This window comes from Stomoxys calcitrans, chromosome 3 (assembly GCF_963082655.1).
Source record: "Stomoxys calcitrans chromosome 3, idStoCalc2.1, whole genome shotgun sequence".
Lineage (NCBI taxonomy): Eukaryota > Metazoa > Arthropoda > Insecta > Diptera > Muscidae > Stomoxys > Stomoxys calcitrans.
The window spans coordinates 91,241,765-91,255,804 of record NC_081554.1 but is presented as its reverse complement, the minus strand read 5'-3'; the positions used below and the strand labels follow the sequence as shown (position 1 = coordinate 91,255,804).

At 38.5% G+C, this 14,040-nt stretch overlaps 1 protein-coding gene across 5 annotated transcripts in view; it reads left to right on the top strand.

Annotated features, from left to right (window-relative positions):
* LOC106088381 (apoptosis-resistant E3 ubiquitin protein ligase 1) overlaps positions 1-14,040 on the top strand; it is a 123,173-nt gene that overhangs the window by 39,496 nt on the left and 69,637 nt on the right. For 3 of the 5 annotated variants that reach the window (XM_013253872.2, XM_013253873.2, XM_013253874.2), the window contains exon 2: positions 7,750-8,104. The exons of the other annotated variants lie outside the window; for them this stretch is intronic. In XM_013253872.2, the coding sequence (XP_013109326.1) occupies positions 8,029-8,104 (76 nt within the window). In that variant the 5' untranslated portion in view covers positions 7,750-8,028. The remainder of the gene's footprint in view (positions 1-7,749; positions 8,105-14,040) is intronic. 5 annotated transcript variants of the gene reach the window in all.

The window sequence follows — 14,040 nt, the reverse complement described above, 5'->3', positions numbered from 1 at the left end:
ATATAAGGTGCCACCTACACGTGTAAACTATAAACACATCTACACTAGAATTATTCAAATTATCACGGACACCATAAACATCTATGCTTATCATGAATTTATCCAACTAAACGGACGAAAGGATGGTGATTGGGTGGCAGCAAGGACATTATTTTATACTGGTGGGCAATAAAACAGTTCCATTTAAATGTCACAGTCAGTTGGTGGTAATGGCAACAAGAAGTCAATATATTTTGAATTTGGAATTTGGGGCATGTGGGACAGGTGACTGACTGAGTGTTGGGTTGCAAAGCCTGGCAGATGGGCAGTGTGTCATAACACCATTAGCATGACATTTTTGCACACTACTTTTAGGCATGCATTATAATTATGAGACTTTATTATCTGGCTATCTTAAAAGCTTGGAAATATTAAAACGTTTGCCAGCACGCCAAGCTAGTTGTGGTCTTCAAAACTACCTCCAAATTATATAGAATGACTTGCAATACCATGGTTTGCAAAGTTTGCAGAGCTGAGCCGAAAAATGTGTGAATACAAGTTTTTTCATTTGGCGCAAACATTTGTTTTTGAAGAGATAAGAATGCTAGAAGTGTTTAAGTCGCGCCAAAAGTAAATGAATTTAGACACCACAATGATAATGAAATTTAAAAAGTGAATAATGAATAAATAGTAGTATGAGGCTAAAAGAAAATGTTTTTGTTTAATATGTTGTCTCGTAATATATGTTTGCGTTGTATCAGATATCGGATTTTAGTTATGACTGAATCGGGCCCGCTCTACTGCGCCTTCTTTATATGGATCAAAATTATCCTTTGAATATATGGATCAAAATTATCCTTTGAATATTTATTTTCGACAACTAAAGAGCTTTTAGTAAAATACAATAATACGAAAGTGGTAAATATATATATATATATATGTCGCTTGACTTTTACAGTATAACAATATAAATGCCTTTATGTGAATCCCATATGATCTTTATAAGTCTACTAGCTGACCCGGGCCCGCTCCGCTGCGCCTTCTTTTGCTTTATATGGAACAAAAGTTTCCTTGGAATATTTATTTTCGAAGATCTTTTAGTGAAATACCATGCTAACTTGACTAAGAGTTTAACAATATAAGTGCCTTTATCTGAATCCCATATGATCTTTATTGGTCTACGAATTTAAGTTTGGACGTAAGGTGTACTCCATTCTTAAAATACTTCATTTCAGCCCGATATTCTCATGATATCTGATTTAGTGGTGTTTTCGGGGGAAAGGTGGTCCCCCAAATACTTGGCCCTGAAAAAATATCAACATATTGCTCTTCTCTCAAATACCAATTGTTTAAACCCCATATTGCCATTGGTTTTAGAGGAGTTTGCAGGATGAGGCGTCCCCCAAACACATGGCCCCAAAATAGGTTATCAAATTCGTTTTCTAACCTCAAATACTTTTCATTTGATCCACATATTGGCATGGTTAAAAAATGTTTTCCCTTTGGGGGTGTTTTGGGAAAGGGGTGATTTCCTAAATACATGGTCCTACATTTAGATATCTAATTCGTATTCTAATCCCAAAAACCTTTATTTGAGCCCCATATTGCAATGGTCAGCAAAATAATTGCTGTTTGTGGGGTATTTTGGGAAAGGGGTAGACCCCCATAAAATTGGTGCCGAAAATGGGTATCAATTCTTGCTCTACCCCCCAACACCCTTCATTTAAGTTCCACATTGACATGGTAGGTAAATATGCCCGATTAAGGGGTGTTTTGGGGATTGGGCTGGTCCCCAAACACTAAGCCCGGAAAATATATCAGCAACGTGCTGTATTCTCATATATCTATATATTGGTTTGCCCAAAAAGTAATTGCGGATTTTTCATATAGTCGGCGTTGACAAATTTTTTCACAGCTTGTGACTCTGTAATTGCATTCTTTCTTCTGTCAGTTATCAGCTGTTACTTTTAGCTTGCTTTAGAAAAAAAGTGCAAAAAAAGTATATTTGATTAAAGTTCATTCTAAGTTTTATTAAAAATGCACTTTCTTTAAAAAAATCCACAATTACTTTTTGGGCAACCCAATATCATTTATTTGAACCCTATATTGCCATTGCCCTCGAAATTTGATATCAAATTCGTTTTCTAATCTCATATAAACTCCTTATTGCAAAGGTCAGTAAATATGTCCGGTTTGGGGTATTGGCCTAAAAACTATGAATATTCAGCTCTACTCTCTTTAGGACCCAAATTGTCTTGGTGAGCAAATACGTCCTATTTGGGGGTTGTTATGGCCCCTAATGTTGATATCAGATACGTGGTCTACTCCCACATACCTTTAATTTGAGCCCCATATTTCCATAGTCGGCAAAAATTGGGGGCTGTTTTGGCCTTGAAAATATATATCGGATTCGTCTTCCACTTTAAAAACCCTCTTATTTAAGCCTCATATTGCAATAGTCAGAAAATACTAACTATTTGGGTGGTTGTGGGGGTGGGGTGGCCCCATAGACACTTTTCCCGAATATTGATATCAGATTCGTGCTTTACTCCCAAAGACCATTCATTTGAGCCCCATATTGCTATGGTCGTAAATTTGTCCCCTTTGGGGGATGTTTTGGGTGAGAGGCGGCCCCCCAAATACTTGGTCCCATCTTTGGATATCAGATTCGTATTCGGCATTCAAATGCCTTTTATTTAAGCCCCATATTCCCATGGTCAGTAAATAAGTCCTGTTTGGGGGGTGTTTTGGGGAAGGGGTGGACCCCCAGAAACGTGATCCCACATTTGGATATCAGATTTGTATTCTACTCGCAAATACCTTTCATTTGAGTCCCATATTGCCATGGTCGGTAAATATGTCCGATTTGGGGGTGTTTTGGAGCTTGGGGTGGTCCTCCTAGCACTTGGTCCGACAATTGGATATAAGATACGTCTTATTATCCTAAATACCTTTCATTTGAGTCCCATATTGTCGTGATTGGTCTAAATATATGTTTGCTAGGTTTTAGGGTGGGGCAGCCCCCCTAGGTACCCCATCCGAAATTTGGATACCAAATTTTTATTTTTAGGGTACTAAAATCGCACCACCCATCTCTGAGATCTGGCGTTTTTGAAAATTAGGGTAAGGGGGAGGGTCCGCCTCCCCTTCAGATATCAAAAAATGCAGTACCCTATTTTCACCACGGGGTCATTATGCATCATCTGTGAAAATTTCAAGAAAATCGATTCAGCCGTTTCTGAGTCTATAAGGAACACACAAACATACAAACAAACCTACGAACAAACACAAGTTGATTTTTTATATAAGATGTATATATATGAGAGCTATATCGAAAACTATACCGATTTCCATGAGATTCACCAGTAATGTCGAAAGTCAAGATAAAATCCTTTCCAACAAATTTCAATAGAATCGGATAACACATGACCATTTTATTGCATTATTACTGCAAATCGGACGAATATATATATGGGAGCTATATCCAAATCTGAACCGATTTCTATGAAATTAACAGGTAATGTCGGGAGCCATAAGAAAATCATTGCTCCCAAATTTCGGGAGAATCGGTTAACAAATGACCTTTTTATTGCAGTATTACTGCAAATCGGACTAACATATATATGAGAGCTATATCCAAATCTGAACCGATTTTTTCCATAGGCTTTGTCTCTAGGCCGAAATACATGCCCATACCAAATTTGAAGACGATCGGATGAAAACTGCGACCTGTACTTTGTACACAAATTAACATGGACAGATGGACAGACAAACGGACGGACAGATAAACAGACCAACATAGCTAAATCGAATCTGAAAGTGATTCTGAGTCAATCGGGATACTTATCAAACTAATTCACTAAGTTTTAATACCGTGTACCACAGTAGTGGTGTAGGGTATAAAAAGTTAACCAATAACAGTCAGCAGCAGTGTTTGCTATTATCAGCAGACTTTTTATTTGATTGTACCCTTTTTTTACTGACGGCCGGGCCGAATCTAATATACCCTCCACCATGGATCGCATTTGTCAAGTTCTTTGAAAGACTGAGCAACATCGAGTTATTGACCGATATGGACCTTACTTGTCATGGCAGTTAGGAGTCATAGAAAAATATCACCTCCAAAATTTCAGGCAAATCGAGTAAAAATTGCGCCCTCCAGTGGCTCAGAGTGTCAAATTGGGAGATCGGTTTATATGGAAGCTATATCAGGTTATCAATCGATTTAGATCATACTTGTTATAAGTCATACCAAAACGACCCACGCAAAATTTCAACCAAATTGGATAAGAATTGCGCCCTCTAGAAGCTCAAGAAATCTAATCGGGAGATCGGTTTTAACCATACTTGGTACATTTGTTGGGAGTGATTCCTCAAAGACATGTGCAAAATTCCAGCGAAATCAGATACGAATTTCGCCCTCTAGAAGCATAAGAAGTTAAATGGAGAGTTCGGTTTATATGGCAGCTATATCAGGTTATGAATCGATCGAAACCATCCTTGGCACAGTTGTTAGAAGTCATACTAAAACATCACTTGCAAAATTTCTGCCAAATGGGATAAGAATTGCGCCCTCTAGTGGCTCAAGAAGTCAAGACCCAAGATCGGTTTATATGGTAGCTGTATCAAACATGAACCGATTTGGCCCATTTATAATCTCAACCGAACTACAGACAGACGGACGGACATGGCTAGATCGACTTAATAATGTATTTATACATATTTCGAGGTGTTACAAACGGAATGGCGTAATTGGTATATCCCCATCCTTTGATGGAGGGTATACAAATATTAATATACGATTTGTTTTGCTGACTGACGCAATAGTATGGTAATTGGGTATTACAAATTCCATTGACTATCCGATATGCATTCATATTTAAGAAGGTACCTTTTGGTAGTTGCATGCAGAGACTCATTCAGATTCTCTTGGAGTTATGGCAATCATTTTTCATCGTTACTCCGGCTGTGGAAAATACAAATTGTGAGTGTAAAGGTGTGTTTTATGTGTTTCGCGTGATTTTTCTTTGTGAACTTTAGACTTTTAAGAAATTTGTGGACGTTTTAGTGACTTTGGCACGTACAATGCAGAATTTAAATTGAGAATCAAAGTGTGTTAAGTTCGGCTGGGCCGAAACATGTAAACCCTCCACCTTGGATCGTATTAGCCAAGTCCTTTGGACGGATTCGCTTTATTGGCGGATAATTAAAAAGGATAACTGGAGGTTATAACAAGAAATCCCTATGGATAAACTTGGATAATAATTGTGGCCTTTCAAGGGGTTTATTCTGGAGATCGGTTTATGTGGGAGCTATATCAGTTATACTTAGTACATCTGCTGAAAGTCATAGGAAAATTAATTTTCCAAGATTTGAGCCAAATCAGATAAGAGTTGCGACCTTAAGAAGTACATTCTGGAGATCGTTTTAAATGGACCAATTCAAACGAAACTAAGTACTTCCATTAAAGGTCACAGAAAAATTCCTCCCGAAAAATTGCAGCCAAATCGGATAAGAGTTGTGGCCTTCAGAGGCTCAAGAAGTATATTCGAGAAATCGGCTTATATGGGAGCCACGGACGTAGCCAGTAAATTATTTTGGGGTGCCCAATAAGTACGTCTACTCGCTAACATCCGAAAAATAGGACCTACAGTAATAAGAAGTATTTCTGCAAACTTGCGCCTGAAAGGTGCAAATTTAGCGTTCTTTCGACAAAAGGATGGATGGGCTTGCATGGTAAAAAAATATTCATATTTACCCATGAACATTCCACTTAAGAAATGGGGCAAACTTCACACATATCAGTGAGTGCTGTCCGATTCAAATTGTAAGCTAAATGATAAGGGGCCTCCTTTTTAAAGCCGAGTCCAAATGGCGTACCGCAGTGCGATACCTCTTCGGGGAGAAGTTTTTACATGGATGCCATACCAGTTTTTTAAATGGCATAGTTCTTCACAAATGTCGTCGGCAATAGGATAACCACCGCTGGAAATTTTTTATGATGTTTTCGCCAGGATTCGACCCCAGGCGTTCAGCGTCATAGGCGGACATGCTAACCTCTGCGCTACGGTGGTCTCGAATGGCTAGGCCTGCTTAAAATGTCGTGACGATCAACAACATATGTACTTTATGGGGTCTGAGGTAGAGCTGGAAAAATATTGATGGCGCTATCGATATTATCGATATTTTTTTTATTTTGCATATCGATTGATATTTTTCCTATCGATATTATCGGCAAAGTTTTTTTTTTGGAAAATTTAACAAAAATAAGCGATTTGACGCTGAATATATCATATAACACACATTGCGCTTATAGATGGCGCGATTTTCATCCGACTGGGCTAAAATTTTGTTCAATAATTTCTCTTATGAATTCCAACAGACTTTATGAAAGTTGTTTTCATTCGGTAGGTGGATTGATATTGCTTCTATATATATGAATCGATCTCCTGATTTTTACTTCTGATTTTCGTTTGATATGTAGGTGATGGGAAATTAACGATAGTGTCGATACTATCGATATTTATCATCAGAAATATTGAAAATTTCGAATGTTGCGATTATCGATAGTTTGCCAGCTCTAGTCTGAGGCGAAAATTTCGAGGTGTTACAAAGGGATGACGAAACTAATGTGCCCACATTCTATGGTGGAGGGTATACAAATTAAATGGCTTAGAATGTTATGGTGTAGGCCACCGTAGCGCAGAGGTTAGCATGTCTGCCTATGACGCTGAAAGCCTGAGTTCGAATCCTGGCAGGAACATAAGAAATCAGAATCAGCGGTGATTATCCCCTATTAAACTTCTCCCCAAAAAGGTGTCGCTCTGCTGCACGCCGTTCGGACTCGGCTATAAAAAGGAGGCCACTTATCATAGAGCTTAAAATTGAATCGGACAGCACTCATTGATTAGTGGGAAGTTTGTCTCAGTTCCTTAATGGAATATTCATGGGCAAGTTTGCAGTTTGCAGAATGTTATGGTAGAAAATGCTCTTTGCGGGGCCACGTCAATTCAAATGTTTAAGATATTTATGATCTATGTACTACTCTACTATAAAAATTAAGATTCTTTAATTTCGAACACCTCAGCTCCTTCCAGAGTCCGAATTTTTTATTTATAAAGAATACTCAATAATACATTTCCCTTGAACATAATTGTCCTGAGTAGTCCCATGCGCAAGAGGCTTGAGAGTGGCTCAGTTTTTTATCCGACATTTACCTTTTCCTACTCGACATTAAAGCGATAAATCGGAACCAAACATTGAGAAAATTACTCTTGCTCTGGCACATACCCATGTGTGAGTACCAAAGTTTTTGCTGTGTATGTGTGTAATAATGTGGATGTGAGGTTAAAACCGTATGTATATGGTTTTGGCGCCTAGATAAACGTCAAAATGTTATTTCCTTCTAATGCTGCTTGGTAAAATCTTACAAAACTGCTGGGAGAATTCACTTCTGTAGGTCCACAATGGATTTTATGTGGTTTTTATCTCTTTTGCACTTGTCCAAATTTAGTTATTCAACCAAAACAAAAAGAACAGCCTTGCAAGGATTTAACAGAGTTTTAGTTTTGCCTTACTGCGATTCATCTAGAATACGCCTCATCGCTTGTTCTGAGGCTGAGTGGGGGTATTTATATTGAGAATGAGTAGGACGACGGCAACAACAATAAGTGCTAAGATTATCACAGATGGCAGCTTGTTTTGCCCCATTTGCATTTCAAATTAATTTATAAATATTTAAATGCGAGTTTTGTTTTCAATATCGAACAGCATAAACGAAAGTTTGCAGCAATAGAGCCATTTAACCTGGCCTTCGCCCAATTGGAGTGGCTCACGCAGCCAGCTAACAAATAAAAACTTCCGCATAATGTTGGCTAAATTAGTTTGAATTTTGAACACAAAAAAAAAGAAAATAATGTAAACACCTGTGCGTGAGGTGTTTCCTTTTCCAAATGTCTACACATGTACAATGCAAGTGTGTGTGTAATTGTTAAAATAGATTCTTATGTATTTGTGATTGCTTAAACCTAACGACGATACATCGAAAATATGTGGTCACCTGAATCTGAAATCAACTCAATTGCCATGGCGACAACCATGCGTCATTCGCAATCGTCATCATCTGGTAAGTAACCCGTATTTATTGATTTTTTTTGCTTTCAAGACAAATCTGTGGAAAAACGTTAGGCAACATCCTTGCCGCAGATTATTAGTTGTGCCATAATTATTATGAAATATTGGTTAGGTTATTTCGGCTTCAGATAAACCTATCAATCAAATTATTTTTATAAAATATGACTCATATATATTTGAATTTTTACAATGTTTTTTACACTTTTTTAGGCGCATTTTGAAATGCCAATGATCATTATACCTTGCATTACTGTTGTGCAATAGTTATGTGAATTTGTATGTAAAGCCAAGAAAGAGATATACCGACTACGAATAACTTTTTGATTCGATTGAGCCATGTCCTTCCTTCCTTCTATCCATATAACATATGCTTGTGATACATGTTAGTTGCCATCGAATTTGGTATAGGTAATTTTTTTACTTACTTTACTTTAATTGGCTATGACAAAACATTTGTTCCACTAGCCGAACGTAGAATATCGTTCCAAGCGTCTCGATCTTCTGCGCTCATTCCAAAATCTCTGACACCAAGTTTCGAGGTGTCTCCCACCACTTGATCTTTCCATCGGGCATTTGGTCTTCCCGGTTTGCGTGTACCACCGTGTTGGCCTTCAAAAGACTTCTTTGCTGGAGCTTCTTCATCCATTCTGCCAACATGACCTAGCCAACGCAGTCGTCGTATTTTGATGTGTGTAACTATGCTATCGTCGTCATATAGCTCATTCAGCTCGTGGTTTATACGTCGCCTATATTCTCCATTAACGCAAACTGGTCCATCTATTTTACGAAAAATCTTTCTCTCAAATACTCCAAACACTGCCTCATCTGCTTTCACAAGTACCCATGCCTCAGAACCATATAAGAACACGGGTAGTATCAGTGTCTTGTATAGTGTAATCTTCTGTCTGTCGAGAGGTGGCCTTGTTTCTAATCTGCTTACTTAGTCCAAAAAAGCATTTGTTTGCGAGTATTATTCCGTCTTATCTCCATTTACTGCCAGACCCATTTTCACTGACTCTCTTTCGATTCTTTCAAAGGCAGCTTCTATTCGTTGACCGACCTATGATGTCGATGTCGTCGGCATAGGCGAGTAGCCATATCTATTCACATCTGCATCTCGTATAATCTTCTCCAGTAAGTTATTAAAGAGATCACACGATAGGCTGTCTCTTTGGTTCGAAGAGATTCTTTCCTATTCTTACTGAGGAACGCGTATTATCAAGTGTCATCCTGCAAAGTCTTATTAATTTTGCAGGGATACCAAACTCAGACATGGCTTACAATACCTTCGAACGTAAAGGGGTATCGAAAGCGGCTTTGTAGTCAATAAAGATATGATAGGTGTTGATTTGACCTTCTCGGGTCTTTTTCAGGATTTGGCGCAGTGTGAATATCTGGTCTAGGGTGGATTTACCAGGTCTAAATCCGTCTTGATAGGGCCATTGACTTTAGGTGTTAATCTTCACACAGTACGCTCGAGAGTATCTTGTATGCGATGGGGAGGAGACTTATTCCTCTGCATTCCGTCTTGTCTCCTTTCTTGTATACGGGATAAAGTATGCTGAGTTTCCAATAATCGGGTATGCATTCTTTTAGCCAGATTGCGCACATAAGCTGATGCATACGACTTTTAATCATGTCGCCTGCCTCCTATCTTAAATAGTTCAGCGGGTATCCCGTCGGCTCCTGCTGCCTTGTTGTTCTTTAGTCTGGTCAATGGTACTTGGACCTCATTCTGACTAGGAGCGATATATGGGATTGCACATATATCCCTGGTTGTGGCGAGCCGCTTGCTCCAAGATTCGACGCTCGACCCCAGGCGCCCCTAACCTGGGAACAGACGCTGATGTTGGCCATTGGTTATTTGAAGGCGCCAATAACTCGCCTTGTCATCTGGAGTACCATTGGCACTCTGTATTTAATTAAGAGCCAGTGCCACCTGATTCCTCACTGAGATTCTCTTATCGAAAATCGCTGAATGCTTTTTCGCAATCTGTGGACGGGCCCGGTAGCTTTCAGCTAAGCTTCCCGTGGAAACGATGGGCACCATACGAATCGGAGCTCAAAGTTGAAGCCTGTGTGGTGCTCATAGTTATCAGGGGTCGGTCGGGTAGTTTTTAATTTTCATGGAAAAATGCTATTCATTTTGGTGAAGTCTAAGTTATATTTGGAAGGTCGTAGTAATTATAATTTTAAACCGATCTTTACGGCATTTTCCACGGACTGATTTACTACATCCCTGCCAAATGCCATAGAATCGGTTCAGATTTGAATATAACTGTTATATGCATCGCCCGACTTTATCTTATAAGGTGGCTTATTTACGTCAAATTCCTCCCAGATTTTATAAGAACACTGATATTTTCGATACAATAGTTTTATCCTCTGAGCGGTTGGTGGTCTTCGTTTGTTACCCGTGGAGCGGCATCTCTAAAAAACGGGAGAAAGCTTTCAATGGTCTCCAAAGACCCAACAGCTGCGCTGGTGTTTATTGAAACCTCGGTCTTAGCTGACAAAAACTTTGGGACCTCGAAGAGTTGGAAAAATAAAAGGAAACTTGTCGTCAAGTTAATGGAGAGGCCACCTGATGAACACCCCATCATAAGTGAAGTAAGTCGAACTATAGCATTGTGGGCCTAAGAACCTTTGCTAATATCGCTAAGTACAGCTGAATCCGACGTCCACAAGGAATTGCTAGGTTTTCCTCCAGATTATGACGATGCAGGCTGCTATAGAAGCCTATTTAAACTAATATCATTTGGGTATTCACGCTAACCCAATACTTACCGTTGCACAGTGCGCGAAAATCGAAAAAATAGTAAAAAATATGATTTGAGAACGGGTAGAGAAATCACATTGAAATTTGGTATGGTTAGAGCTGAGGTGTTAGGGAAAAACTTTCAAGTCCCTAGGTTGTCCGGGGCTTTTTTGCAGGCCCCTTAAGTTAGTCACCGTGGTATTTCGAAAATTTGATTGAGTTGCTAAATCTTCGTTTGGGGGCCGATTTCCAGTTTCCAAAAAGGTATTTTGGGGATTTTCGTAAACAAATTTGGGGCTGAATTTTTTTTTTAGTTTTTTAAGGGCACTTTTATCTGCAAAATTCAAAAATATTGAAAAAATTCTAAGAAACAAAAACGTGTAGAGATGTCGTAGTAATTCTTTTGAAGTTTGCGGATAAAAGTGACCTTTAAAACCTAAAAAAAATGCTGACCCAATTTTTTTTACAAAAATCCCCAAAATACCTCTTTAGGGGAAAAATGGTTTCAAAATCGGCATTTTTTAGTAAATTTACTGTGGAGTCTACAAATATTATTAGGTGCAAAAAATGTTTTGCATGGTCTTAGGGGACATGTAGAGTAAAAGAAACATATGCCCAAACGGGGGATCTGCGCTTTGGAATTTTTAGACTGAAGGGATCTTTTCAATTTTTTTCAATACAGGCTTATCAAACAAAATACTTTTTTTGGCCAAAGAATGCAAAAATATACGCTTTTTCCCTTTTTTTTTGTCACAAATCCAAATCATGCATAAAAATGAAAATCGAACCACAAATGCTTTCGTAAATTGCAAAGTACGAAGCCAATCTCGGCCAAAGTTTCAACAAATAAAAATTAAAACTCATATATCCCCTAAACCAGATGATATATTGTAGACCTGAAGCGGAGATATTGTAGACCCCCAACAAAAAATTTTGAAAATTGGACCACAAATGAATTTTGGATCCCGAAAAATTTTTCGAAATACCGAGGTGACCAAATTTAGTGGTCCAGACAATCTAGAGACTTGAAATTTTGCACACGATCTTACTAACACGTCAGCTCTAACCATATCAATTTCAAAGAGATATCTTTACCCGTTTTCACACAGCATATTTTTTAACTATTTTTTTCGATTTTCTCCCACTGTGCGTTGTGTCCTAAGAAAGATTGTCGAAATTTGGCTTGCTCCAGCAGACCTACCTCTCGACCAATGATGTATGCATAGATACGAAAGAAATCTTTAGATTCCGATCCACGCATGGGAGTCTAAAGGACTGTAATCCCAAGCTTTTAACCACCCACTGGAAGATTGGTGGATTGAACTTAAGCTGCCTCCAAAACCTAAAAAATCTAAGAGAGTTCTGGATTTAATAAGATTGGGCAAAGGTGTATAGAAGCTAAGGCTCAACAATTTTTGCTGAAGACTTTCTGAGAAATTTTCGCCCACATCGTTAAAACCTGGCGAATTGATGCAGACGTGAAATTCCCCTACATCGTTTCAAAATAGAGGGGAAGGCTCTAAGATAAAACCCGATGTGCCATGTCCGACTTAGTTATATCTGCATGTCCAAGAACCAAATCAAGAACAAACAGTGACCACCGTGGTAGTACAGAAGACTCCTTAATAAGGCGAAAACCATAGGGATTGTAAATTTGAGTTAAGACCGGTTTCTCATAGAAAAAAAAACGTGATAACTTAGCGGTTCATTAACGTATCGAGGAGATAAACTTGCAGGTAAAAAATTTGGTTTTCTCATACAGAGCGTTAGAGAGGGTCAACATCAAGCGAGCAATTTAGTAGATATGGCAATATTACGGAGCAATCAGCCTACTCGAAAATTTGCCAAAAATTTTACTGAATGTCGTCCGTTTGCCAGTATGCGAGAGTAAAATTGCAAATTTTCCCTATGAACATTCTGCTAAGGAACAGGGGCAAACTTCTCACTTATCAATGAGTGCAGACCGATTCAAGTTTAAGCCGAGTCCGAAAGGAGTGCCGACGTGCGACACCTCTTTGGAGAGAAGTTTCTACATGGCAAAGTACCTCACAAATGTTGCCAGCATTAAGAGGGGAAAACCACCGCTGAAAATGTTTTCTGATGTTCTCGCCAGGATTCGAACCCAGGCATTTAGCGTCATAGACGGACATGCAAACCTCTGCGCTATGGTGGCGAGAGTGCGAGAGCGAAAAATATTTTGAGAGTTTTAAAAAAAAGGTTGCATATTTCTGCTGGAGGGTTTTCCCTCCCTCTTACTCTCCTGCAAGGTTTTACTAGCAATTTGTTACTAAAAATGTACACACCTAATATTACGCAGTAATCGGTACACAAAAAACAGCTGATTGTATATTACCATCTTTGAATTTGAATTTAACGGTACCTATCTCTCGGTTAAGGTGTAAGAATAGGATAAGCCATAAGCATATATTCAGAAAAACAAATTCCTTAAATAAGAAGAATACCGATACGTTAAATAAAATCGGACAATGAGAAACCGGCTCTTAAAAAGATACAAGGGCGAGCGGAAAGGGGCTCATAAAAAATCATGGATCGAGTTCTGAAGCTCCGTTAAAGAAACATCTAAGGTCTCTATCATACGGAAAATCCTATCATCCACAAACACAATGGCAAGATTCATTCAGAAGTCATAGAACGTGTGGACAATATTTAATGAGGAATAGCCTGAACAATTCAATGATACATAATTCCCGGGAAATTTTAAAATGGGAATTGTTGTGTAAAATGTTTTGGAGTCAACAAATGTGAGACAAACGTTTCGACTCCCTTAAATCGCCAGGATAATATTGCATTGGTTGAACTACTAGATTGGCTCCCTGGTAGAGTTGGCAAAATATCGACGACACTATCGATATTTTTTTTTTTTTGTCTGAATATCGTTTAATAATTTTCCTGTCGATACTATCGACAAAGTTAAATTTTTTTGCAAAATTGAACAAAAATAAAACCCCATTTAAATTGCTCATTAAATCCGGATTTAAGGGTCTCGTCACTGATTTTTTAAAGGGAAAACAAATGATCGAGCCATTCAATCTGGATTGAAAGAGCAATGAAAACGGGGCTTAAGCGATCTGACACTGAATGTATACTTTAAAATACATTGCGCCAACAGAGGGCGCAATATTCATCCAATTGGGCTAAAATTTGTGCAA